The sequence below is a fragment of the Macaca nemestrina genome, chromosome 13 (genome assembly GCF_043159975.1).
Source record: "Macaca nemestrina isolate mMacNem1 chromosome 13, mMacNem.hap1, whole genome shotgun sequence".
In the NCBI taxonomy this organism is placed as follows: domain Eukaryota; kingdom Metazoa; phylum Chordata; class Mammalia; order Primates; family Cercopithecidae; genus Macaca; species Macaca nemestrina.
In genome coordinates this window covers 86,187,578-86,214,987 of record NC_092137.1, presented here as the reverse complement: position 1 = coordinate 86,214,987, position 27,410 = coordinate 86,187,578, and the positions used below count along the sequence as shown (strand labels likewise).

Below are 27,410 nucleotides of genomic sequence, written 5' to 3'. Positions count from 1 at the left end.
CGAGGGGCGGCGCGGGCCTGTGTGGGCTGGTGGCTGTTGTTGGGGCGGTCGAGGCGGCGGCGACTCTGCGCCCCCCGGCTCCGGATGGAGGCGGGGCCGCATCCCCGGCCGGGGCACTGCTGCAAGCCTGGCGGGCGGCTGGACATGAACCACGGCTTCGTGCACCATATCCGACGGAACCAGATCGCTCGGTACCGCCCCGCCCTGCGCTGTCGCCGCCACTCCTGGCCTGGCCTGGCCTGGCCCGACAGTCCCTGACTCCCGCTCGGCTCCCCGCAGGGACGACTATGACAAGAAGGTGAAGCAGGCGGCCAAGGAGGTGAGGAGGCGGCACACGCCCGCGCCGACGCGGCCCCGCAAGCCAGACCTGCAGGTGTACCTGCCGCGACACCGAGGTGAGGCCGCCCGCCCCGCCTGTCTCCAGCCCGCGCGCTCTTCCTGCAACGCACTCCCCTTCTCTGTAGGGAAAAACCACTTCTTACTCCTAAGGTTCAGTTCACCTCGTCTCTTCCCGGAACCTCCACCTCAACGCTCCCAAATCTCTGCTGAATGATTCTCCCCCAAAACTGGGAAGACTCACAAGACCCCAGTAAAGCATCGCTGTCACAGAGTATCCGGGAGCCAGCAAGACGTTTATCTGCCGGTTTGCCCCTTCGTGCTGTATTTTAGTAAGGTGCTCCGCTACCTAGCAAAGAGAAAGTCTGGCACAGCGATGAGCGACCAGCACATAATTGTGGAATGAACCCAGTAAATGGCCTTTCCCCAGCTTCCCTGCTACCTAGAGATCACACTGGTTAACATATGACACTCAATTTTTACTAAGCATTATTACTTCTTTTTTTAAGTTTTTATTTTATTTTTGAGACTAGGTCTCTGTCGCCCAGGCTGGAGTGCAATGGTGCGATCTCGGCTCACTGCAGCCTTAGCCTCCCGAGTACCTGGGACCCCAGGCCTGTGCCGCCACACCCAGTTAATTTTGGTATTTTTTGTAGAGAAGGGGTTTCCCTCACGTTGCCCAGGCTGATCTCGAACTCCTGAGCTCAGATGACCTGCCTGCATCGGCCTCCCAAAGTGGTGGGATTACAGGTGTGTGCCACCACACCCTACCTTTGTTAGGCTTTAAAGTGCTTTCAGATCTTACGTATATTAATTCATTGAGTCTGTTGTTTTTTTTTTTCTTTGAGACGGAGTCTCACTCTGTCGCCCAGGCTGGAGTGCGGTGGTGCGATCTCCACTCACTGCAAGCTCTGCTTCCCGGGTTCACACCATTCTCCTGCCTCAGCCTCCCGTGTAGCTGGGACTACAGGCGCCCGCCACCGCGCCCGGCTAATTTTTGTATTTTTAGTAGAGACAGGGTTTCACCGTGTTAGTCAGGATGGTCTTGATCTCCTGACCTCGTGATCTGCCAGTCTCGGCCTCCCAAAGTGCTGGGATTACACATGAGCCACCGCGCCCGGCCAATTCATTGAGTCTTTATACAACCTCATAAAAACACTTATATCTGTTTCACAGTCAGGAAATAGGCACAGAGAGGTTAAACAACTTGCCCAAGATCTCAGCTAGTAAATGGCAAAGCCTAGATTTGAACCCAGGCAGAGCTCTATCCACCCTTCTGCTTTCCAGTACTTTTTGCTAGACAAATGTGCATTGTGTACCTACTGTGTGACAGGACTGTGCTGGCCTCAGGGCAGGGATGCAAAGGTAAATAAGTTCTTGACTGGCAGCACACCAAACACTTACATTGGGCCGGGCACGGTGGTTCATGCCTGTAATCCTAGCAGTTTGGGATGCCGAGGTGGGCGGATCCCTTGAGGCCAGGAGTTTGAAATTAGCCTGGACAACATGGTGAAACCCCATCTCTACTAAAAATACAAACATTGGCCAGGCATGGTGGCAGGCAGCTGTAATCCCAGCTACTCAGGAGGCTGAGGAAGAAGAATCGCTTGAACCTAGGAAGCAGAGGTTGCAGTGAGCCGCGATTTAGCCACTGTACTCCAGCCTGGGCGACAGGGCAAGACTCATCTCAAAAAAAAAAACCCACTTACACTAGACCCATAAGAAGATTGGGGCAGCTGGGCGCAGTGGCGCATGCCTGTAATCCCAGCACTTTGGGAGGCCAAGGTGGGCGGATCACCTGAGGTCGAGACCAGCCTGGCCAACATGGTGAAACCCCATCTCTACTAAAAATACAAAAATTAGCTGGACGTGGCAGCACTTGCCTGTAACCCTAGCCACTGGGGAGGCTGAGTCAAGAGAAGCGCTTGAACCCCGGAGCGGAGATTGCAGTGGGCCGGGATCGCACCACTGCACTCTAGCCTGGGTGACAGAGTGAGACTTCATCTCAAAAAAAGAAGACTGGGGCTTTCTTAACCGTATATTTTCCTGCAGCATCTCTATGGGCAGGGCCTTCAGCAGCATCCCCTTCTTCTTTCTTACTGTGGTTCATCCTTCCAGATGTCTCTGCCCACCCACTCAACCCAGACTATGAGGAGTCCGGTGAAAGCAGCAGTAGTGGAGGCTCTGAGCTGGAGCCTTCTGGCCATCAGCTCTTCTGCTTAGAATACGAGGCAGACAGTGGAGAGGTCACATCAGTTATCGTGTATCAGGTACGCCTGGTGGAAGCAGCTGCAGCCTGAAGGTCCTGGGCCATGGTAGTAATCACTGTCAGACCCTGAGCGCTGTTTTCCTCAGGACCCCCAGTGGGAAGTGTCTGCTCCATGTGTGAGCCTAGGCCTGGCGGGCAGTGCTTTTGAACACAACTCACTCCCATCTCACAGTGATTCTCAGTAGGGGAACACGGAGGGCTCTTGGCCCCCAGTGGAGAGTCACTATTACAGGGGACACCTGGGAAATGACAGGTGCTGGCAAAAAGCCTTGAGCTAAACGGAGTTCTGTGAGAGTGTTTAGGGACAGGGCAGGTCACCTTTCTGGAAGAAGCCAGGCCCTGAGCCTCCTGACTCTTCCTCCATGTAGGGCGATGACCCAGGAAAGGTGAGTGAGGAGGTGTCGGCACACACGCCTCTGGATCCACCCATGCGAGAAGCCCTCAAGTTGCGTATCCAGGAGGAGATTGCAAAGCGCCAGAGCCGACACTGACCATGCTGAAGGCGTTCTCTCCAGGCTGGATTCACTGCACTCGGAAGAATTCTGTCCAGGAAATTTAGTGTGGGGGTACCAGGACCAGTTTGTCTGATCTTGAGACCCCCAGAGCTGCTGCATCCATAGGGTGTTGCAGGACTATACCTGGCCTGCCTCGCAGTCATTCTTTCTTGTATGTTGACCCATTTACCCAGCCTGATATTCTGGAATTTTTTTTTTTTTTGAGAATTTTGTGTGGCTAATGTGGTGTTCTAGAAGCAGAGACTCCAGGGAGAACCAGAATTTATGAAGCCTTGTGCTAACATGGTGCTTTCTCACCGAGGTCATATGCCTGGCTGCTGCTGTTCCACTCAGCTCCATAAACCATGTTTGTTATTTTATGGTTCTTCTGTGCTTTTGCTCATTTCCACCCATGTACTCATAGACCTTTTTTCAGCCCCTTTTCTTTGTTCCTTTCCCTCATCTTTTTGCCTCAGGTAGAATCCATCAGTTCTCCCCCTCCAACGTGACTGTGTACCTCCAGCTGCTCAGGACTTTGGAGGTGGGGAGGTCTAGGGATCTATCCTTCTAAAAAACTCTGCAAGTAATTCTGATACCAATAAAGTGGGAGACCTCCATTTTTGAGGCCTATTTGCAAGCATGTCTCCCTCCCTTTCCATGGCTTTTTCGTTTCTCGCATGTTCCACTGCTTTGCACTGTCTAGATAGCAAACCCAGGAAGATGTTGGTGCTAAACTGCAAAGATTTCTTACAGCAAAACCTGCCTTGGCCAGGGCTACAGAATTCCAACTTTCAGCTTCATTCCTAGCTGTGAACAGACTGTCCTCTGCTCAGACTAAAAGGGAATTATCAAAACAAGTGGGAACTCACTCTCAAGTTGTGACTTAACAGTTCTGAACATACCTACAAAGGGAAAGTCAATATTAGCAATAATTGCCTGATTGACAACACGCCAGAGGGAATGAAATGAGACCTTCTTTCCTACCTCCCAGGAGTATATAACTCAGATCCTTAGCATAAAGATCCCGAGGAATACCACTGCTCTCATCCGGTGAACATTTTTTCTAATGCAGGGTTAGGCTTACGTCTGAATTCCACAAGACATCCTCCCTCTCCAGTACGGAAGTTCCAAGGCACTTGTTTTCCAGCATATCAGCCTAACCTCAGTGCCCTGAAATGTGGCTTTAAGCCTTTGAGAACTGAGATTTCCTGAAACCATAGCCCCTTGCTCCAGGGGTTTCTCCACATCCGGGTGTTAAGACACCTGATGGCACTGTTGGTTTGTTCCCTATACCCCAGAAAATCTATCCTGCAAGGTAGCTACTTCAATCATGTCATTAAAATGTGGCAAGTCACAGCTCGCAATGCCAAAGGAATGCTGGGGCAGTAAGTCAGGTGGATAAGTGAGAAGGGCCTGGTAGTGAAAGCAGCCAGGGACCAGAATGCTCCAGACCTACAGAACTGGTCAAGGTTAAGTGCCTTAAACTTGCCAATCCTGGGCTCAGTTCTCCTTTTAAAGCAGAAAGGCTTTTTCCTCTACTTAGGCAACTGGGCTAGAAGTGCCTTTTGACTTCTAATGTTAACTACCCTCCAAAGTCTCCTGGGTCAAGGAGGCTCTCCCAAAGTCCACCCTGTTCTTCCTGGTCAGAGAACCAGTCAGTCATTCTAGTCTTCCAGTCCTTAAACTGATCTGATGACTTAGAACATAGGATTTCACTGGAAGTCTTTGGCTTTTTAGTCTGGAAATACTTTTGAGGTCTGCTCAGCTGGATCACCTGTTTCCTGGTTTTATTACACAATTCAGAAGGCTAGAAGAGCAGTTTGGGGATTTGGCACCTGAAAATTTAGACCCCATTCTTGTTAAGTAAAGGAAGAGGTAGGGAGGCCGAGGTGGGCGGATCATGAAATCAGGAGATCCAGACCATCCTGGCTAACACAGAGAAACCCTGTCTCTACTAAAAGTACAAAAAATTAGCCAGGCATGGTGACATGTGCCTATAGTCCATCCCAGCTACTCGGGAGGCCGAGGCAAGAGAATCGCCTGAACCTGGAAGGCGGAGGTTGCAGTGAGCCGAGATCACACCACTGCGCTTCAGCCTGGGCAGCAAAGCGAGACTCCGTCTCAAAAAAAAAAAAAAAAAAAAAAAAAAGGAAGAGGTAAAAGGCAAGGCAGCATTTAATAAATACCTATTGTATCCTTTTAAGTGTTTGTTGTGGTAATCCTCACAAAGACCCCTCTCACGTAGGGGACTGATGGAAATTCCTTGCTATTAAACTTTTTTTTCTTGAGGAATTTTGCTTATCAAGTGCATATACACTATTAATATTTTCCACCCAAGAGAGCACTGTAAGCTAATTTATGCAGTGTGACTGTATTAAGCACTAAGCTTCCTTCAGAGCTGGCCTATCGGAGATGCTACTGCCCTTTCTCCAGGTGTGTCTGAAATGCCTGCCCAAGGATGGCCCTTAGCCAGTTAACAGCCTTATAGCCCATCCTCATTGCTTACTGCCACCCCTCAGCTGGAGTCCAAGGCAGTACTATCCAGCTTATTCACCAGACCTGCCTCCAGATATCTACTTCTTTCAAAAATTGGTGTTTCCCATGAAGGAACAAGTTCCAGAACATTTCCCACAGATGTCCCAAAGAACAGTGTCCGATGAGACTAAGTGGAACTTCCCAGCAGGCTGCTTTAGAATCCGCTCCTTTGACTAGATACAATGTAATTGGCTGTCTTTAAAAAAAAAAAAAAAACCACACAATCTGATAGGCGTATCTCATGCCCATTCAATATGGAATGTTCTTCATTCACTGAATTTAAGCCTGTATTTTAGGTTTTGTGGTTCCTGGGCCACAATGTGTGATGTCACTGATAGAAGGAAGCTGGGTTTGCAAGGGTTTTGGGCTGTGCAAGAGTAAACACTAGAGCTTGAGTTGTATCCAGCTGGCAAGCACGGAAGTCTTTGAAGAATGTAAGACGGGAAAAGAATGTAAAGCTTTTTGTACCAAATGAGAGTTGGAGCCCAGCCAACAAATGCTTTTCCCTGTGTAAAAGTCTCTCTGGAAGGGACATTCCATCTCCATGATGCACTCTGAGGGTCACTGTCAACTAGAGATTGGCCCCATCCAGGTGAGAGGAACTTTGGGATGGGGAGTATCCAATCTGCTGTGCATTTGACAGGATCTCTGAATGGCTAGGTAATGGATCCCCAGCAGGCTCACAAATTTAAATGAAGCCTTTGTGTGCACAAAGAGGAATAAGTACAGATTACTTTCCTACTACTAGATTTTTGGGGAGAGTCACCATGGAATGTTGACAATTAAAATATTTTAAGCTCCCTTGCTGAATTCTTGTCCTGTCCATGAGGAATCAGATGGTCATACAGCCATAGGCACCCACCCGCAATTTCCCTAGGAGTTGGAGTATGCTAGAATTGAAGACCTTCTGAGTAAAGGGCTTGTCTGCCTTCTCAGAGCCAGGAGAATTTGCACTGGTTGTGTTAAATGTATAAAAAGCTATATGTTCACCAGTTTACTCATTTCCAATGTGTAGATGAATAAAATGTAGTGCAAATTATTTGAAAATCCCAGAAGGAAGGTACTTTTCAAATGCAGTATTTTTTTCAACAAATAAACTTACTATTTTTTCAGCACTGTTTTTGCCAAGAGTTGTGAAATCACTTGTGTACACAGGGAAGTGGAGGTTAAATACCTGCCCTAAAGTCATTCCACCACCAAGTCAGCACTGGAAATCTCATCTCTTGCTTTGCCACACTATTTTAAGAGCTGTCCTTGTTGGAACATAACAACTAGACAGACTCATGTAGCATTAGAGTTGGAAGGCCTTTTTAAAGACATCTGGTCCTACTTCGTACATGATACACAATTCCCCCTACCAACTACCTATGAAGAGCCCTTCTGTCATACGGAGCTCTATCCTGGGATAATTCTATTTTAGGAACTATTAGATTGTCATATTAAGCCAAAAGCTGCCTCATGTCCCGGATCTGGAGTACTATGCCTTGCCCCCACATCATGTTAGAACTTGAATAGTCCTCTCAGGACTTCATCTTGATTGGATAGGGACTCAAACCCAGCTCAAGAAGATACAGTGTTAAGAATTGCAAAGCTTCCAATTAGGGTTCACAGCCCCATTGGGCAGATAAGGTGCCTAGTCAATGGGAATGCAGTTGGGCAGGAAGATGGTTCCTGTCAATTAGCAAGGAAGCACACCTTGGTCCTGAGGCACAAAGCATAGCCAGCGGCAGGTGGCCTGGATTTTATCCCCCACTGGTTCATTCAGCCAGGTGTGCTTGTACAGTGATCACTACACAGCCATACTTCTTAGCCCTGTTTTAACTACTTGTCCTGATGTGATTAAGGAAAGGGCTCTCCTGCTGGGCACGGTTGTTCACATCTGTAATCCCAGCACTTTGAGAGTCCAAGCGAGCAGATCACCTGAGGTCAAGAGTTCGAGACCAGCCTGGCCAACATGGTGAAACCCCATCTCTACTAAAAATACAAAACTATTAGCCAGGCGTGGTGGCAGGCACCTGTAATCCCAGCTACTCTGGAGGCTGAGGCACAGGACTCACTTGAACCCAGGAGGCAGAGGTAGCAGTGAGCCGAGATTGCGCCATTGCATTCCAGCCTGGGCAACAAGTGAAACTCCGTCTCAAAAGAAAAAGGGCTCTCCAACAGGTTTTCTGCTTTCATTTCTACTCTCCACTGGGTCCAAGAAGGTTTATCCCTCTTCAAGTCATTGTGCGGTTTATTCTGCTCTACCTTTCTAAAGCACAGGGTCCTGTTGTTGCACATAGCTTTTGCCTCATCAGTGTTGCCAAACTTCAGCTCCCCACACCTGGCAGCCTGAGCCCGTGCACCATTCAGGTGATGATCTGCCCAAGTGTCATCTCACAAGGGCTCCAACAGATGCTGGGACCGCCTTCGAGACAGAATGCCAGGTACAATTCTGATATGTGAAAGTATTTCCACCCTTGCAATAATTTAAGAAACATCCAGGAATGCACTCATAGCCTGTAAGTTTTTGGTGAAGCTGGTCAGTAATTTTTCCCACACTATCCTGTTTCCTTTTCCCAGAATCCTCCGGGTCTCTCACCTTCCCCTCTTTGCTTACCAACACTGGCCATGTTAATCCTTACCTACTCTACACTGACACCTACATGTGTGGATGTCCTCTGGTCTCTGCCGCCTTATTTCAAATACGTGTTGATCAGTCGGGAAACACGTCTTGGGCACTGATTTCTGGCTAGTACGCTGTGTACTTGCACGCAGGAAAGCAAAAAGTATCTAATGAAAGCAGCCCTCCTCCGGAGTTTGCTGAGCCACAGGAACCATAAGCCAAATCCCAGGCGCTTGGATTTCTTAAGAAACAGCCAAGGCTTTGTGTCTGCTTCTCTGGACCCGCCGCAGCCCTGGCTAGAGGCAGGCATGGGGCGCCGAGTTGAGAAAGCTTCCTAGAGGACTCACCGTTGGCCGGTGCAGGCTGCAAACTATGCGCAGCGGCGGAGAGACGCTCCTCCAGCCAGGTGCACGGCGACAATCCCAGGTAGAGCTGGAATGCAGGCTGCCCCGAGGTCCCCAATTGCTGGCGCTTCCCCCGCAGGAACCGGTTAAACCAAACCTCTAGGCATCTCGGTTTTAGAGCGGTCTTAACGCCACAGCCCTCCGCGCCCAGATCCTCCGAAGTTGGGACACCGCCCACGTTTCCCCCGTGACATGGGCGCGGGGGCTCGGGAGTTGTAGTCTTGGGCAGGGCGCGGGCGCCGAGGCCGGGGCTGCGCGGACTCCACGTCCCGGCGGGCGGCGCGGCGAGGCCTGGGGCCGCCAGGGGCGGGGCCGCTCGGCCCTTTAAACCTTTCAGGGCTGCTCCGAGGGCCGCAGCTAGAGTCGGCGCCACGAGGGGGCCGAGCAGGGTGCGGCGGCGGCGGGGCGTTCCGGGGAGGTGCGTAGTGGGCTCCTTTGCCTTCCTCCGGGCTTCCAGGAATCACCTGGGGAGTCTGGCGTCCCGGGTCCGGGGGAGTAGCTGGCCGCAGGCTCCGGCCCCAGTCGGGGTCCCCGCGCCCAGGCGAGCGGGGGCCGGGCCGGGCTTTCGCGTGAACCTGCCCCTCGCCCAGGGCGCCGATGGTCAGGTGGTTGCCTGCGCGCCGCTGACTCGCCACCGCTCCACTGGGCCAGCACCCAGCCTCTCCTTGGCGTGGCCTCTTCGGTTGTCCAGCCCGTCTCCCAGCCCTGGTCCCTCAGAAGGAGGGTAACTCCCTTCCAGATGTTACGGTCCGCCTGCGTCTCTCAGCACGCCGGTGGCATTTGGGTTGACCGCGGAGGCCCCCAATGCCAGAGGGTGTCCACGTTATGCCTTGGGCTCAGCCCAAACTTTGGACGCTCAGAGACCCAACGGGAGCCCTGGATAAGGTGTTGACCCCCTTCCCCTCCCCCTTCCCGGCCAGTTACCCACTCCTGGACTTTGCTCTCTCTCCACCAGGCCAGGGCAGCTGATGGTTGTGGCAGAAACATCTCAAGGTAGCTGGTCCGCCCCCACTTCCCCATCTACCTCTTGTCCTCCCCCCCACACCACCACCACCCTGGCTCCCCTCCCTCATGACCGCCTGGATCCTCCTGCCTGTCAGCCTGTCAGCGTTCTCCATTACTGGCATATGGACTGTGTGAGTAAAGTGGGGTGCGGGGGCAACAGGAGCTTGATGATGCACACAAAGTCCCTTGTCCTGTTGTAGGCTTCAGGGTGGTACCCAGGGTCACTCTGGCCGTCTCAAAAGCCTGGCCTGGTGCCTGGGCACACAGCCCCTTGGGACAAGCTGGCAAAACTGCTGTCCAGCAGGGTGGCCCTGACAAATATACTTCTAGCCAGGGCAATCTCCAGGGGGCCTCTAGCTGGGGGACATGCTGCAGGTGCTGGTATGGCATCAAGCCTCAGGGACCCCAACTTGAGTCCCCAGGAACAATAATGAGGCTGAATGAGGCCAGAAATCAAGGTTGAAGAGAAGGGTCGTGGGGTGGGTTGATGGGGAGCTCAGGAAGGCTGGCCAGGGTGACAGTTCTGTTCCCACAGGTATGCCATGGCTGTGATGAACCACCATGTATGTCCCGTGGAGAACTGGTATGAAGGACTCTGCAGACAGCCTCGCTCTAAAGTTTCCTTCATCTCTGTCCCCTCTTGGGCCCGAGGGTGCCACGAGCCAGACTGCAACCCAGAGCCTCACTGCTCTTCTCTGAAATTGGTCCCCAGGCATGACTTCATGCCTACGCACCTCCCACCATCCCTTTGCCCCTCTGGTTACTGCTTCAGGCCAGCACTGGGGAGTGTGATCTTCTGTCCCTGTGGGGGAGGTCTGGGAGAGAGTCCTCTTTGAGGCCTGAGGCTATAGGCCAAGGGACTGGGGGCAGTCCCTTCCCCCAGTCTACTCCCTGTCCTGCCTGCCAGGTCCTACAACGAGTCCTGCCCTCCTGACCCTGCTGAGCAAGGGGGCCCCAAGACCTGCTGCACCCTGGACAATGTCCCCCTCATCAGGTAAGGCCTAGATATTGGGCAGGGGGAGATCCGAGGTCCTCCCAGACAGACCCTCAAGCAAAGAGCTGTCCTTGGGTCTCAGGAATAATAAGTATCCTAAGAGCCACTTCATAACAACACTACTTGCCAGTTACTATGGGGCAGGCACTCTGCTGAGCGCTTTATATGCATTGTCTCTTTTCATCTTCCCAGGAGTGAGGCAGCTCTGGTTTTCACCATTTTATAGGTGAGAAAACAGGCTCAGTCTTACTCATCCAGGTTACACAGCTAATAAGTGGAGCCACCTGGATTTAAGCTCGAGCCCTCAGATTGCCCAGCCCGTGTTCTGGCTCAAGGATAGCCAAACCAGCTGCAGGGCTCAGCAAAGAGTGTCAGGGTTGCCTGAACACTCCTGGGCACTCCCTTCTCTCTCACACACGAGCTCTGCTTTGGGGGCCCAGCCTGGAACCAGTTGTTCATGAGGGACCCTGGCTTTTCACATAAATCAGTGGCCTGCCTGCTAAGGAGCAGGTGCAGGTAAACGAGGGGAGAGCCAGTGAGCCAGAATGGGGGCCCCCTGGGCCTCCTGCCGCCCTCTTACTTTGTCCTTCCCCCTCCTCGCAGCAAGTGCGGCTCCTATCCCCCAGAAAGCTGCCTCTTCAGCCTCATTGGCAACATGGGTGCTTTCATGGGTGAGTTGTACCCTTAGCCCTGACCCTGCCTGCCCAGCCCAGTGCCCCCAACACAGAAAGGCCCAGGAAGCCCTTCCTCTGTGCAGCCCTCCCCACCAAAGGCTGAGGCAATAGAAGCAACGTCTCTCCCCTTCCTTGAAGGCCAAAAGCTAACTCCCACACAGCCACCCTGCTGGCTGGAGCCTAAGGAAACCTAGTTCACCACCCGCCTGTCCATTCTGAGGGGCAGGAGCACCACAGGGTCTGGAGGAAGCTGACAGGCTCACTGGGCAGGGCCAAGGCTGGAGGAAGGCCTCAACTGTGCTCTCCTCCCCCAGTGGCCCTGATCTGCCTCCTGCGCTACGGGCAGCTCCTGGAGCAGAGTAGGCACTCTTGGGTTAACACCACAGCGCTCATCTCAGGCTGCACCAACGCCGCGGGCCTCTTGGTGGTTGGCAACTTTCAGGTGCTTCCCCTTCTCCCCCGCAAACCTTGAACTTTACCTAACAAGACCTGGCTGCCTGTAGGGTGGCACCTCAAGGTTGGGGCTGGAAGGAGGGAATGAGAAAGGAGGGGGAGGAAGGAAGAGGGAGAGAGGAGATTCACTGAAGGAGGGGTGGAGGGGCGGGGCCAATGGCCACATCACCAACTGGCCCTTCTCTGGGCCCAGGTGGATCATGCCAGGTCTCTGCACTACGTTGGAGCTGGTGTGGCCTTCCCTGCGGGGCTGCTCTTTGTCTGCCTGCACTGTGCTCTCTCCTACCAAGGGGCCACCGCCCCACTGGACCTGGCTGTGGCCTATCTGCGAAGTGTGCTGGCTGTCATCGCCTTTATCACCCTGGTCCTCAGTATCCTTTCAGGATGGGGCAGCCGGGAACTCATCCTCTAGCTCAACCTTTCTCCCTCCCAAGAGGATGGGGGATGGCGGCCTAACACTGCCATGTGGGGGAGAGGCCTAACACCTCTCCCTTTGGAGAGGTGAGGCCTGAGACTGCAGAAGGGGTGTTGCCAGGTTTCCATACGTCCTACTGAACATTTCCTTAGCCCCATTTCAGGTGGAGTCTTCTTTGTCCATGAGAGTTCTCAGCTGCAACATGGGGCAGCCCTGTGTGAGTGGGTGTGTGTCATCGATATCCTCATTTTCTATGGCACCTTCAGCTATGAGTTTGGGGCAGTCTCCTCAGACACACTGGTGGCTGCATTGCAGCCTACCCCTGGCCGGGCCTGCAAGTCCTCCGGGAGCAGCAGCACCTCCACCCACCTCAACTGTGCCCCCGAGAGCATCGCTATGATCTAAGGTCTGGGGAGGGTGGCTGGCCCGGCCTCTGCAGCACCCCACCCCATATCTTCTTTGCATTTATTTTGTACCAAAAACAATTTTGAGAAAGTATTCTGTTGGGATACGGGCTTCGTCACTTCTGGAGAAGTGGCCATCCCATGTCCACCTGTGCCATAGAGGAGTGGGCCCTGCCAGCTGCCATAGCTGCATGACCTGCTTCCCCACCCCACAGTGTTGTTTTGTTTTTAAAGGTCACCTGTCCTCACTCACCCAGCCAGCCCTTCAGGTGCCTTCTACTCCCAGTGCCAAAGCCAGACCACTGGGGTTTCCTGCTGCAGGAATTGGGGGCTGGGAACAGCAGAGGGGATAGAAGTCTGGTGGAGGTGGAGTGGGCACGCCTTAGCCTACGGAAAGGCCCATTTCTGGGCCCACTGAGCTGCACTGGGATTCTTCACTCTGCCCCTCACTTCCGTTAGGGCAAATAACACAGCAGAACCACGTGGGTATTTTAGTACTTTTTTTTTTATATTAAAAGGATTCTAATTTGCATGTTTGTAGTCTGTTCTGGAGAGTCGGGGGGCCTGATCTGGTATGGCTTTCCATAAGCCAAGGAGGGCAAGCCCTTGCCCCCAGGAGAGTGCTGAGTGCACTCTGTTGCCAGAAACAAAGGATGCCAGGTGCCATCCAAATACCCCTTCAAAGGGCTTGAAACCCTTCTGGGCCTCTAAGCAATCTAAAGAACTGCCTTGGTCTGATCATCTCACCCATCCCCCACTCAGAGTCTGCTTTGAACTTTGATTCCTTAGGAGGCATGGGGGGAAGGTGGGGGTGGTACAGAGAGCAACTTTAAAATATTAAACGTGGCTTTCTCAGTGGAGAGAAAGAAAACCTCTGGGATTACAAAGTTAACTAGACATTGCAGTAGGAGGAGGGTGCAGGCTAGTTTATCAGCTTTTTTTTTTTTTTTTTTTTTTGAGAGACAGTTTTGCTCTTATTGCTCAGGCTGGAGTGCAATGGCATGATCTCAGCTCACTGCACCCTCTGCCTCCCAGGTTCAAGCAATTATCCTGCCTCAGCCTCCCAGGTAGCTGGGATTACAGGTGTGTGCCACCACGCCCAACTAATTTTTGTATTTTTAGTAGAAACAGGGTTTCACCATGTTAGCCAGGATGGTCTTGAACTCCTGACCTCGTGATCCGCCTGCCTTGGCCTCCCAAACTGCTGAGATTATATGCGTGAGCCACTGCACCCAGCCTAGTTTATCAGCTTTAAGTAATTAATTGGGTACCAGACCCTGACACATTTTGCCTTCCAACCATGAACACATAGGCCCAAGCCCTGGCTGATGCAGTAATCCAGTTCTTTACCACTGCCATGAGTCCAGATGGGCCAGCAGGGAGGAAAACCACAGCCTGGTGCTTTCTGTGGTTTAGGATCACCTTCCCCAACAGAAGTAGAGACCTGATGGAGGATGCAGAGCCCCTGGCCAGGTCTGTGATCAATACAGCCTCAGGGTGGGTAAAGAAACCTTTAATGAGGATTCAAGGTTAGTAAGGAAGACGCAGAGGGCCAGCACCCAGCCCCAGCCTCCTCACGTGTACATGGCTCCATGGAGGTTCTCCAGTCGGTGTTGCTGCTGCTGTTTTCGAGCCTAAAGGAAAGAAGGCACTCTGGGCAGGGGCCCAAACTGAAGGCCTATGGGTGAGGGGATGGGAAGCTATCATGGGGCTGACTCTCTCTGGCATCTGCACTGCTGAGGCTCTTACCACAAATCAAAGTCACTAACAAGGCAGCCGGAGCCAGGGATTCTGAGGCCTACCCAGTCCTGCTGAGGTGGGAAGTGATGGCAGCGGGGGGACAGGACTGAGGGGGAGTCCATTACGACCCCTCCACTTAACCATCAGCCCCTACCTTATCTCGTCTGTGCTCCTCATAAGTGTCGTCATCAGTGGGCAGCTCATGGCGGCACAAGGGACAGGAATTTGTCTGAGAAAAGTAGAGCAGTGTTCTAGCCTTGGTCTGATCTTCATAAGCTGATAACCACCCTCCCCTGTTCCCAACTGCCACTCTTCTTCAGTCCCCCAGCAGTCCATGAACAGAAAGCAGCTTGAGTACTGGGCCCAGGGCAGGGTGAGAGCTGGAAGAAGAGAAGCAGTACCTTGCTTAGCCAGGGCAGAATGCAGCTGGAATGGAAAAGGTGATGGCAAGGCATCTCAATGGCAGTCTCCTCCTCCTCAAATTCCAAAAGACACACGGGGCACTTGAGCTCTTTAGGAAGGAGCGCTGGTCAGGAGAGCTGCTACAGGCTGTGCCTCCCAAGCTCCCACTCCTGAAGGATACTTGCCCCCACCTGACCTGGAAAACTGAAGGACCCAGACCACAGTCTGGCTTGGGGAAGGGGTGGGTCTGGCCCAAATAGCAGAAAGAATTAGTGTCCTCACCAGCCTGAGAGCCTCTGATGACTGTCCTGGGGAGGTTCTCAACCACATTCTTGGCAGCTGGTGGAGGCAGGTGGTGGTCCCAATCTACTACCAACCCCAAGTCTTCAAAGTCCATCCTATTGAAAAGTGACCTGGGGAAGTCAGGTACAAATGTAAAGTCAGAACAAAGGAAAACTATGCTTTTTCTTTGACCCCCATAATCCACTGGACATTAATAAACACCCTGCCCAGCTAGTAGGAATAATAGCTACCCTTAGTAGTTAGTAGATGCTCACTAGATAAAAAGCACTATGGGAAAGTTTACAGCTGCTATCAGACCGCTCCAGCACGTAAAGTGTTTATTCCCATTTTACAAATGAGGCAACAGGCTCAGAGAAGTTACTCAGGCCACGCTGAATAACCTGGTAGAGCCAGATTCCAAGTCAGCAGTACCTACTATTCCTGATGAATATACCCACTCACAGCACACGGCCCCAACCCCGCCCCCATGCCTCAACTTCCGCTCCCACGCCCACCACTCTCCAGCTCCAATCTTTCCCGCAATCCCCTTGCCCAGGCCAGCCCAACGGACGGCCCAAATTATCGAGATGCTCATTCCCACACCCCTCAGTCTCGCCGCCCGGACTAACTCCAGATTACTCATCTGTCCTCCCCAGAATCCACTGCCCCTGGTAATCCGTCTTCTCCAGCCAGCCCCAGCCCAGAAACTTGCGGGCTGGACCCCATCCCCAAGCCCCGCGCACTCACCTTGCGAGCTCCAGCAGCATGTTGGTTCGCGTCTCCTGCTCGGGGTCAGACGGCTCGCAGTCGTGTTCATCGAAATAGGACGCCATGGCTGGCCAACCTCCTGACACAGCCCTCGCACCCGGCTCGATAGTGGTCTAGCGGCGCTGCCCAATAAACTGAGGAGCTGAGAGAGGCTGGCCAATCAGAGTATCCGAGGGACGGGCATAGTGGCTCGTTAAACCTCACGGAAAGCGGAAGTACTAATTCGGCCCCCTCTCATTGGCTTGAATAAGTCAGGTGACCAGAGACCAACGCCAATGACGGAGATCCGGCTGGTGAGGAAACTTTTGTTTTGGAATCGGAGCCAACACTGAATTCCCTGGAATTTCTGGCGCGGTCGCGTCCAAATGTCTGTTAGGGTCCTCAGTCTGCCCTGAGGCTCAGAGGGCTTCGACTGTGCAGATGCTAGAGGCCTCTGCGAGAAAAGGCGGCGCTGGCCTAGGAGTTCAGGTTCCTGCGAGCGTTGGGCCATGGCGCTTCCCGATGCGCTGTCCAGATCCCCGCCGGACACTTCTGCCCCGCGGCGCTCTAGTTGGTTCAAGAGTTTGCGTTTGATTCCTCCCCAACCCCCGAAAAAAAAAATTCCTGCACATTTCTTATGTGTTAGGCATAATAATAAAGGGTGGGGCAAGCCTCCCCAACCGAGAGAGAGAGGTCTCTCTGCCAGAGAACCTGGGGCCTCAACCAGCTCATGGGACTGTTACCTTCAGCCCATTGCTATCCCTAGCTTCTGTAAAACTAGTGGCTTGTACTAAGACCTTTTCATTCCTGGCTACATATGAATTCCCAGAGGAGAGAATGGGCGCGGAGGAGCTTTAGAAACACCCGTGTACGATACCTTCCAAGAATCTGATTTAACTGATCTGTGGTGGGGCCTGGGCAATGGCACTTGTATAAATTCTGCAGGTGAAGCAGGTTTAAGAACCACTGCACTCTTGGCCGGGCTTGGTGGCTCAAGCCTGTAATCCCAGCACTTTGGGAGGCTGAGACGGGCGGATCACGAGGTCAGGAGATCGAGACCATCCTGGCTAACATGGTCAAACCCCGTCTCTACTAAAAATACAAAAATAAAAATAAAAAAATTAGCCGGGCGTGGTGGCGGGCGCCTGTAATCCCAGCTACTTAGGAGGCTGAGGCAGGAGAACCCAGGAGGTAGAGGTTGAACCCAGGAGGTAGAGGTTGCAGTGAGTTGAGATCGTGCCATTGCACTCCAGCCTGGGCAACAGAGCAAAAACTCCATCTCAAAAAAAAAAAAAAAAAAAAAAATTGTTGAAGTGCTTTTTTCTTTGTCATCCCATCTACAGTCTCATTGGTCCTCTAAGCATCCCCAAGATGACAGAAAAATAATAGATTAAGATGACAGAAATATAATAGATTTCATTCTCAGAGAAACAGGCTCAGATGGGGAAGACTGGTTCAAGGGTCTGGTTTGGGGGCCATTGTATTCTTGCACCCACACTCCCGGTCTGTGTAGGGTTGGATCAAGTAGGGAAGGGAGAGGAAGGAGCCATCTCCCAGGGGTGGAGTCCTTTGGGTGATGGGCTTTCTAAGGAGCCCAAGGGGTAGAGACAGATGGGATTAACCAAACTGGGGACCTTCACACACAGATACCAGCTTTTAATCAAACAGCAGCTTTTACTGAGCTCCAGGTAGGGCTGGTCCAGCAGGGCCAGTACAGCAGGCTGCCCTCGAGGCCAGTCTGTGGCATGACAGGAAATGCAGGGGTGCACATGTTGGGGCTGCCCTTTGGCACTCACTGGGGTGGGTCAAGGGAGAGCAAACACCAAGGTCCTCTGGAGACCAGAACTGGCCAGTGCAGCCGTTTGGCTTCTGCTTCAGGACCAGCTGGGTCAGTCCCCAGGCCCTGAGGCAGTGCCTGCATCCTGGGTCCGTGGGGCACTACTGCTGTCACTGCTCTGAGGGAGAAAGACGGCCAGCAGCACAATCAGGATGATGAGCAGGCCACCGACCACCACCAGCCCCAAGCAGACCCGGCTACGGATGTTCTCCCAGCGCTTCTTCTGGGCCAGGGTCTTTGTAGTCTTGCTGAAGGTTGAGCTCTGCGGATACCCCCAGACACAAAGTGAGAGTTAGCTGGCACCCCCTTTGCCTGGGAGCCAGCTCCTCCCAGTCCCATCTCAGTAAGGCTTAGTCTCCTCCTGCATCCTCCCCATCTTGTCTGCTTTCTTTCTTGTTTTTTTTTTTTTCTTTCTTTCTTTCTTTGTTTTTTGTTTTGTTTGAGATGGAGTCTCTCCCTGTCACCCAGGCTGGAGTACAGTGGCACAATCTCAGCTCACAGGAGAATTCAAGAAATTCTCCTGTCTCAGCCTCCCTAGTAGCTGGGACTACAGGCACATACCACTGCACCCAGCTAATTTTTGTATTTTTAGTTGAGACAGGGTTTCACCATGTTGGCCAGGCTGGTCTTGAACTCCTGACCTCGTGATCCACCCGCCTCGGCCTCCCAAAGTGCTGGGATTACAGGCATGAGCCACCGTGCCCGGCCTTGTCTGCTCTCTTTCTGTACCACCTGCCGTGGAACCCTCCCCACCTGACTCATCTCAAACACCAGTGTGGCCCCTTGACTCTCAGCCCTAGTGTCTCACCCTCTGTTAACAATGCCAGTACTCAGGCTGGACACAGTGGTTCATGCCTGTAATCCCAGCACTTTGGGAAGCCGAGGTGGGAGGATCTCTTGTATCTAGGACTTCAAGACCAGCCTGAGCAACATGGTGAGACCTCATCTCTACAAAAAAATCAAAAATCAGCCAGGCACCGCGGTGCATGCTTATAGTCCTAGCTCCTCAGGAGGCTGAGGCAGGAGGATCGCTTGAGCCTGGGAGGTAAAGGCTGCAGCAGATGTGATTGAGTCACTGTACTAGCCTGGGCAACAGAGTGAGACCCTGTCTCAAAAAAGAAACAAAAAACAACGACAGTCTTCTACCTTTAGGAAGGTCCACAGCTTCAAACCAAGGCCGCCTTATTTTGTGGGGTCTATCTGTTGCATGTCTAGGCTATGGGTGCCTGAGGAAACCCAGAGGCCCCACACTGGCCCTGAGTAAGGCCTCAACCCCACCAATGACCTGGAGATCCTGAATACAGCCCAAAAGAGCCTTTCCCAATCCTCTCCCCTCCCCTCCATGCTCCCCCAGGCCTCACACCATATCCAGGAGTTGCTCTGAACGCTGCTCCAGTTCGGCCAGTTTCCCATCACGTTCCAGGACCTTGTCGAAGTTGTTAAGCATAATTTCCGTCACCTCGTTTGCCTGCCGCTGGCACCGCTCCAACTCTTTTCCTGCCTGGGCACCAAGCCCGAGGTCAGGGATGCATGAGGCTCCCACCTGACCCTCATCTGCCCCTGAGATCTAGAAGCCTCCTTCTCCCCCTGTAGGTGGGTACAGCATAAGAGTAACAGCATCCTTCGTGTAAGGGTGTGATGTGTGTGGAGTGAAGGGCTGGCCTTCGGGGTGAGTGCAGCATACCTTAGGTCTCACAGGCTCCTCCCCTTGCACATCAAGGCAGGGTGACCTAGGACCTAGGTCAGCCCTGGCTTCCAGCACCTCAGCTTCCTCTAAGCTGTCCCAAGGTGGGATCTTCCCAGGACCCCATCCTCCCACAAAGCCGATTCTTTTCTCACCTGCTCCAGAATGGCCTCTACCCAATAATGCACAGCTGCCCTAAGGTTTCCCACTGGCCTAAGAAGGCAGCAAAGAATGGGTAACCAAGCTACCTGGCTGGAATACACAGGGAGGAGACCTACCCTACAGGCTAGAAAGGTAATTTTGAAGCAGCACACATCATAGTCTTTGCCTAACCCCTCTCGCCCCAAACTGAGAAGCTCAAATCTCCCTCCTTGGGCCTCTGACTGGTCAGGCCAGTTCTGCCTCCTGGCCTGACCCTGCTCCCTGTATCACTGCCCCAACTTCCCTCTCTGCCTGGGAACGTCAGTGGTACCAGCCCCTGGCCTCCAGCCTTCCAGTCAGCTGGGGTCCTCACTGGGGTCCAACTTACAGAGATGAGACCAACTCTTAGATTTCCCAGCTTGGGCGGCAGCTTTGCCTCCCTTCCCAGCTCATTTCAGAGGACTGGGAAGGGAGGTCTTGGATCCAAGCTGGGGAAGGTTGAAACGACAGGGGAGAGAGAAAATCTGGGTCATGTGCAAGAAAGGCACTGGGCTTTGGGTGCACGTAACAGAGACCCCAAGCAGGAGGCCCTAGTATAAGCCAGAAGCCTAGGAGCAGGGACATTTCAGGGAGATGAATACCAGTGGATTAGCAAACCACAGAAACTCCTTCCTCTTAGCCTAGTTCCCCACAGCCCATCCCTGTTCCCTTCCCCTCCTTACAAGAAGGGCAAGCTTCGTTTTCTGCCAGCCCACGTTACCCATTGTCTACAACAGACATTTTGGCACTTGACTGAATTCCACTTAAAACCAGAAAACTTAAGTGTTAGAAGAGATCTGGTGGTCACAGAGAGCCACCTCCTACTCAGGCAAGAATCCTCCTTTAGGTTCCTTGCAGCTGCTTGGTACACAGCCTCCAAGAATTCCCAGTGTATGAGTCCTATCTCCCCAGCTGGACCACAAACTCCCAGAGGGAGGGCAGGGAGCAGTGCCCTGCCTTTGTCCACCACCATCCCACCAGGAGGCCAGCACAGTGCTGACCATTGCAAGCAAGGACTCAGTGAGTGGGCCAATTACGATACAGCCTAACCAAAAGCAACTCTTATTCTCAAGGGATGTTCTCCCAGCATGTTTTTCTAGCCCTGCATGAGTTTCGAGGGGCAGGCATTTGAAACCCAAATAGGTCAATATTTACCCACGAGCTAGAAAAGCAACCTGCTTCAAGAGAGGTCAGGCAAACCACTGTAGGGGAGGGTGCACTCATAGGCTGGAGGAAGCAGTAAGCAGGAAACACAGAGGAACAACGAAGAGAGCAGGGAAACTGCACTCTCACCTTTTCTTGAGTCAACCATCATCACTATTATTACTACTATAGCATTCAACAAGTCTCTGTCATTCAATCCTTTGAACTTCCCCACATTCAAATACTCCAAGGCAGGCTGGGCACGGTGGCTCACACCTGTAATCCCAGCACTTTAGGAGCCTGAGGCAGGCAGATCACTTGAGGCCAGGAGTTCGAGACCAGCCCAGCCAACATGGTGAAACCCTGTCTCTACTAAAAATACAAAAATTAGCCAGGCATGGTGGTGCGTGCCTGTAATCCCAGCTACTTGGGAGGCTGAGGTGGGAGAATCACTTGAACCTGGGTGGTGGAGGTTGCAGTGAGCCGAGATCACACCACTGCATTCCAGCCTGGGCAACAGAGCAAGACTCCGTCTCAGCAAACAAAACAAAACAAAGCAAAAAATAAAATTAAATAGTCCAAGGTCAGGCGCGGTGGCTCACACCTGTAATCCCAGCACTTTGGGAGGCCGAGGCAGGCAGATCACGAGGTCAGGAGATCGAGACCATCCTGGCTAACATGGTAAAACCCAATCTCTACTAAAAAATACAAAAATTAGCTGGGCGTAGTGGCGGGCGCCTGTAGTCCCAGCTACTCAGGAGGCTGAGGCAGGAGAATGGCGTGAACCCGGGAAGCGGAGCTTGCAGTGAGCTGAGATTGCGCCACTGCACTCTAGCCTGGGCATCAGGGTGAGACTCCATCTCAAAAAATAAAAATAAAAAAATAAAAATAAAGAGTCCAAAGCAAAAACTTGAGAATGGATAAAGACTCGAAAATAAGAGTCACTGGTAGAGACAGGGAAAATACTGGATATTATCTTTTTTTATATATACATATTCTAAATGCTACAGCTGTTGTTACCTTATTCTTCAGCAAGGGGTGATATTGGGGTCACATTCTCCAGAGGGCTGGCTGTGCTTCCAGCTGTAATCTGGACCAGTCTCCCCCAGTGCAAAGCCAGGCCTGCCTGGAGCCAAGATGGACCCAGGCCTAAAAGAACACATTCACTCCAGGGAACACAGAGGCCTTAGACTCAAGTCTCGGGCCCTCTTTGGCCCCCACTCAACCAGAGGAAAAAGGACCCTGCCTATATCCACAGGTCTCTGCTAGCACGGTGAGAAATAAAGCTCCAGGGATCCAGGGACCCTGGAAGGAGGTAAGCAAGAGGACAAGGGTCACACTGCCTTATGCCACACGGTAACTCAGCATAATGTCCGCAGACAGCAGATATGTGATAAACAGTTCCTGAATGAATTGTGCCTATATTTTTTTTTTTTTTGAGACGGAGTCTTGCTCTGTCGCCCAGGCTGGAGTGCAGTGGCCAGATCTCAACTCACTGCAAGCTCCGCCTCCCGGGTTCCCACCATTCTCCTGCCTCAGCCTCCCAAGTAGCTGGGACTACAGGCGCCGCCACCGCGCCCGGCTAATTTTTTGTATTTTTAGTAGAGACGGGGTTTCACGGTGTTAGCCAGGATGGTCTCGATCTCCTGACCTTGTGATCCGCCTGCCTCGGCCTCCCAAAGTGCTGGGATTACAGGCGTGAGCCACCGCGCCCAGTCAATTGTGCCTATATTTTTAAAGATGGGGTCTTCCTATGTTGCCCAGGATGGTCTTGAACTCTTGGGCTCAAGCAGTCCTCCCACCTCAGCCTCCCAAAGTGCTGGGATTACAGGCATGAACCATCATGCCTGGCCTAACTGTGCCTATTCTTAAAGAGACCACTTTGCCCTGGGGAAAATACATATGTAATACAATTAGAGAAGAGGAAAGAGTTACACTGTGTGATACAGATAGTAAGTGTCGGAGCTGCCACAGAGAGGGTGCCATTGCGGGGGTTGACCCCTTGAAGGATGGCATGGAGCTGGGACATTCTGGCACTGAGAGATAGGGATACACTCTGACAGTGAGGACCAGGCAGAGGATGGGCGGGACAGGGTGGGGCTACAGAAGGCAGAAAAGGTCAGGTAGAGAAGACTGGCTCCAAGTGAGTGATAAAACTTAAGAGCTAGTGTGGGTTTTTGAGTCAAGGGTGACAGTCAAGAAGTGCTTCAGGATAATTTCTCTATTGGTGGTAGACAGGCACGGATAGAAGTAAGAAAACGGCAGAGAGGCCAGCCAGAGGGGTGGAGAAGTACCATCAGCAAGGCTGTGAGGAGATGCCCACCAGGACAGAGAGAGGTGACGAGCAGAGCGTGGAGAAAGGAAGAAGGGTGATAGAGGCATTTCTGAGACCTGAGGCCAGAAGCCTGCAGGGCTTGGAATTTTGAGCCAGAGCAAGCGGGGAGCAGTTGTGTCATTGCCAGAGAGTGGCAGTTACACAGGAAATGTTCTTGACAGACTGTTGCCCCCTGTACAGAATAACCCCTCTATGACACTCAAACCTTTCAGGTTTTTCTGGGCTCAATCTCTTTGATTCCTGCTTTGAAAATGTAGTTCTCAAAACCACACCATCTGGGCCAGGCACGGTGGCTCATGCCTGTAATCCCTGGACTTTGGGAAGCCAAGGTGGGCGGATCACGCCTCTACCAAAAAATACAAAAAATAGCCAGGCAAAGTGGTGCCTGCCCGTAGTCCCAGCTACTCGGGAGGCTGAGGCAGGAGAATTCCTTGAACCTGGGAGGCAGAGGCTGCAGTGAGCCAAGATTGCACCACTGCACTCCAGCCTGGGCGAAGGAGTGAGACCCTGTCTCAAAAAAAACAAAGAAACAAAAACAAAAAAAACCTCCCTATCCTAACTCTCCTTGTCTCCCTGTCTCCTGTCTAGTATCCAAGAAACTCTGTTCTAACTGTCGTCAGATAAATGGGCGCAAGTACTGGTATAACATCGCCTCCCTAAGTCAGCACTCAGCTCAGAGACTAGGAGTAGAGCTCTGCTTTGCACCCCTCTGTTGAAATCCTGCTTCTGCCACTCACTAGCTGAGTGACTGAGACTGAGGATATGACCTTTCTGACCTCCATTTCCTCTCCTGTAAAGTGTTGATAATAATGACTTCTCTTACAATGTTAGCTAAGGATTATGTGACATATTCATTTGTGATGTAAATCAAAAGCTTAGCACAACGCCTGGTACATACTAAATGCTCAATAAATAAGGGCTATTATTATTGATGTGGCCCACATTTCCCTAGCTCCGGTTTTTTTTTTTTTTTTTTTTTTTTTTTTTTTTAGCAGTCAGATCTCAAGAATTGTACAATATGGCCAGGTGTGGTGGCTCACGCCTGAAATCCCAGCACTTTGGGAGGCCGAGGCGGGCAGATCACAAGGTCAGGAGTCCGAGACCAGTCTGGCCAATATGGTGAAACCCCGTCTCTACTAAAAATACAAAAATTAGCCAGGCGTGGTGGCAGGCACCCGTAATCCCAGCTACTTGGGAGGCTGAGGCAGGAGAATCACTTGAACTTGGGAGGCGGAGGTTGCAGTGAGCTAGATTGTGCCGCTGCACTCCAGCCTGGATGCAGAGCGAGGCTCTATCTCAAAAAAAAAAAAAACAAAGAATTGTGTAATACATGTGGTCAATAAAACCTCTTCGTTTTACAAAATGCACAGCCAAGCAAGCTCTTCCCTATGGCAAACTTGTACACATAGTACACATAATTGTTTCTAACCCGTAGCTCAGAACTTTACATGGGCCTTTGGTAACCAGCATCTAGTTTATTTTCATCTGGCACTGCAGGCTGTTGAGGTTTTACATCTTGAGCAAGAATAACAGCCACCATTCAATGGGCACATACTCTGAGCTAAGCACTATGCTGCTTGCTGTTCATTTGCTCTGCCTCATTTAATCTTCACCCAACAACCCATTGAAGACCATATTATTAACCCAGTTATTTTGTTTGCTTGTTTGTTTTTGTTTTGAGACACAGTCTTACTCTGTCACCCAGGCTGGAGTGCAATGGCATGATCTCAGCTCACTGCAACCTCCACCTCCCGGGTTCAAGTGATTCTCCTGCCTCAGCCTCCCGAGTAGTTGGGACTACAGGCACGTGCCACCACATCCGGCTATTTTTTTTATATTTTTAGTAGAGACAGGGTTTCACCATCCTTGCCAGGCTGGTCTTGAACTCTCGACCTTGTGATTTGCCCGCCTTGGCCTCCCAAAGTGCTGGGATTACAGATGTGAGCCACTGCGCCTGGCCTTTTCCCAGTTTTATAGGAAACTTTGGCTCAGAGGTGTTAAATCACATGTATAAGATCACAGAGCCAGTAAGTAGATCTGGGAGTTGAACCAACACAGACTCCAGGCATCACATTCATAACCGGTGTGCTAAATTAGATACAGGTACAAGGAGGTCAAACACTTTAGCTGACTGGCTAAAGAACCACCAAACCTTTTGATGCTACCAACTTAATTTGTGTGCATATGAGGGAGGCCCGTGGCTCAACACACACATTCTTTGGAGAGAGGATCATCTACAAGATTAATGAATTCAAGTAATTACTCATTCCATTTCCATCTTTCCTATCCTGCTTTGTTCCTGCTCTGTCCCCTATACTTGTCACCATGCTGGCATGAAGGACATGCCCAAGAAATCCTTGTTGGTTGAATGAGTCATAGAGAATAAAAGAAAGTAAAAGGAAGAAGGACCAGGGAGGGAAAGGGGATGGGTGGAAGGAAGGGAAAGAGCTAGGGTGAGAAAGGGGCAATAGTGAAAGAAGAAACAGGAAGAGGCTAGGAGATGGATGGGTATAGGAGCGACCTCCCCAGGCTCTCCTCCACAGACTGCCTCAAATGTACCCGTGAGAATCCCCAGGTTTCCCAGTACCCTTGTCCCCCAATAAATTATCCTGCCTTCACCTTTCACTTCAGGAGCTTCTCCCCAAGAGCTAAGGGCTGACTGAAGCCCACCCCTACCCCTGCCTGACCCCTTGCCCTGCACACCCTGAAGTGGGCTCTGGGCTCTGCCCTATTCTCAGAGCCTTCCCCAGCTTCCCGGCATGGCCTCAGAGCTCAGTGCTACCTTCCTGCCCCACTTCCTCTTCCTGCCTCCAAATTCCCTGGAGATGAAGCCATCCAGGCATTGACCCCTAGCCAGGCCACATCCATCACACCTCTGTCAGTTTCTCCAAGGCAAAATCTTAAAGCACCAAGCCTACTTCCTGCCCAGTCCATCTTCCCAGGAGCCCTAGGGAAAGGGGGAAACTGGCACCAGCTGTTCCTGACATCTTCGCCTTGGAGATGGCAAGTGAGGACAGAGGCCAGGATATGCAGCAGGAGTGGGGGGTGACTCAACTCAGGAATGTGTCACTAGGTAGAGGTTAGCAGGGAGTCAGGCCTGTGCCACACTCTGATAACTTCAGTGGAACTTTCAGAGTAAACATCTCCCTTTCTCTTTCTCTAGGGGAGGAGTTAGGCCTCCAACACCCTGCCATGGGGCTGGAATGGCCTCTGCCACCCCATCTGCTCAAGTTTCCAACTCCTGAGCCAGGCTTGGCTCCTCACAGCTGCGGAAAGGGCTGACGAGGTCATTACATTTCCTACCACTTCTTAGCAGTGGGTTCTGAGTGCCAGGCGGGTCTCTGCCATTGTGTCTCCTTTAACCTCGCAAGGACCCAACAAGGCAGGTATTACTGACCCCACTTCACAGATACGGAAAAGGAGGCTCAGGGAGGTTAAGTGACTCGCCCCGGGTCACAGAGCTGGGATCCCAGCCCGGAGTCCTCCAAAGTCGGTGCTCCTAACCGCTTCGCTTCAGGAGAATGGGGAGCCCGGGCCCCGCTCGCTCTGCGCGGTGCAGCCAGGACGGGGCTCAAGCATTTCCCTCCCAGGCAGCCCGCGGGGAGTGGAGGGTCCGCCCCATCCTGCTCCGGCCGTGGTCACCGCCTCGGGTCTGACCCGCATGGGCCCTAGGGTACGCCCCGGCCCGTGGACTTCGGACTCCTTCCTCCCACCCTCGCCACTCGCCCTCTGCCCGTCGCAGGGCTGGCCGGCCCCGCCCGGGCCCTCACCATCGCCGCTGCCGCCGACGCCTCGCCCGCTCCCGGCTTCTCTGCCGGCTGAGCGGCCGCAGTGCCAGCGGTCCCGGAGGAAGCGCAGGGGCGGGGCAGGGCGGGCCGCCGAGAGAGGGCGGGGGGCGCGCCTTCCGCGAGTGGCGACCGAAACTGAGTCAAATCGAAAGCGATGGGCCACAGCGACCCGGGTCCGTAGAGTCGCCTCCTCCCGGGCCCCAGGAGCCTGAATTCGGGTGACACCTCAGCCGGGTGAACGGGCACACCTCGGGGCCGGATCTGTGGAATGGGCACAGTGGAGTGAGCCCTGGAGTCTCCTAGGTCGGGTTTAGCTGAAGAGGCATCATTCATTCACTCAACAAACACCCTATGAGTGTCACGGTCAGGCACCACGCTAGGTCCTGGAGACACCATGAACAAGCCAGGTAGGGTCTTTGTCACCTTGGTGAGTGCATCTCACCCAGAATCAAAAACAGGCCCCCCCAAAGTTTTGAAACTAAAGACAAGTGGTGGTTACACAACATTCTGAATACATGTTTCTGATTTGTACACTTTAAAATAATAAACTGTATGTTATGTGACTTTCGCCTCTATTCAAAAAGAAAGCAGCCCCACATGGGCAAAGTACTAGCTCTAGCCTTTCTGTATGTCTCTCCTCACCATGAGGGCAAGTGCAGCTCTGTGCTGGCATGCACCTGCCAT

The 27,410-nt window shown here is 52.4% G+C and overlaps 4 protein-coding genes across 9 annotated transcripts; 2 read left to right on the top strand and 2 right to left on the bottom strand.

Annotated features, from left to right (window-relative positions):
* C13H2orf68 (chromosome 13 C2orf68 homolog) lies at positions 1–3,736 on the top strand. The gene is made up of 4 exons (XM_011713830.3): positions 1–191; positions 280–395; positions 2,455–2,606; positions 2,974–3,736. The coding sequence occupies exons 1-4, from the start codon at positions 85–87 to the stop codon at positions 3,094–3,096; spliced, it is 498 nt and encodes a 165-aa protein (XP_011712132.2). The 5' UTR covers positions 1–84; the 3' UTR covers positions 3,097–3,736.
* A 4,792-nt stretch (positions 3,737–8,528) lies between these two features.
* Positions 8,529–13,120, top strand: LOC105465390 (transmembrane protein 150A). 6 transcript variants are annotated; one of them, XM_011713833.3, is made up of 8 exons: positions 8,529–8,665; positions 9,599–9,779; positions 10,184–10,231; positions 10,556–10,642; positions 11,246–11,313; positions 11,631–11,758; positions 11,963–12,140; positions 12,348–13,120. In XM_011713833.3, exons 2-8 carry the CDS (start codon positions 9,715–9,717, stop codon positions 12,587–12,589), a joined length of 816 nt encoding a protein of 271 aa, XP_011712135.1. In that variant the 5' UTR covers positions 8,529–8,665; positions 9,599–9,714; the 3' UTR covers positions 12,590–13,120. The 6 variants fall into 6 exon arrangements, with proteins under 6 accessions (XP_011712135.1, XP_011712133.1, XP_011712136.1 ...); XM_011713831.3 differs by lacking the exon at positions 8,529–8,665 and adding an exon at positions 8,932–9,061; XM_011713832.3 differs by lacking the exon at positions 8,529–8,665 and adding an exon at positions 9,245–9,367.
* Positions 13,121–14,085: 965 nt separating this feature from the next.
* Positions 14,086–15,935, bottom strand: LOC105465385 (ring finger protein 181). Its single transcript, XM_011713820.2, has 5 exons — positions 15,760–15,935; positions 15,013–15,143; positions 14,730–14,839; positions 14,483–14,557; positions 14,086–14,222 (listed from the first exon to the last, which is right to left on the bottom strand). The coding sequence occupies exons 1-5, from the start codon at positions 15,843–15,845 to the stop codon at positions 14,163–14,165; spliced, it is 462 nt and encodes a 153-aa protein (XP_011712122.2). The 5' UTR covers positions 15,846–15,935; the 3' UTR covers positions 14,086–14,162.
* A 1,455-nt stretch (positions 15,936–17,390) lies between these two features.
* On the bottom strand, positions 17,391–26,802 carry LOC105465384 (vesicle associated membrane protein 5). The gene is made up of 3 exons (XM_011713817.2): positions 26,709–26,802; positions 18,960–19,097; positions 17,391–17,858 (listed from the first exon to the last, which is right to left on the bottom strand). Exons 1-3 carry the CDS (start codon positions 26,709–26,711, stop codon positions 17,649–17,651), a joined length of 351 nt encoding a protein of 116 aa, XP_011712119.1. The 5' UTR covers positions 26,712–26,802; the 3' UTR covers positions 17,391–17,648.
* Between the last annotated feature and the right edge of the window lie 608 nt (positions 26,803–27,410).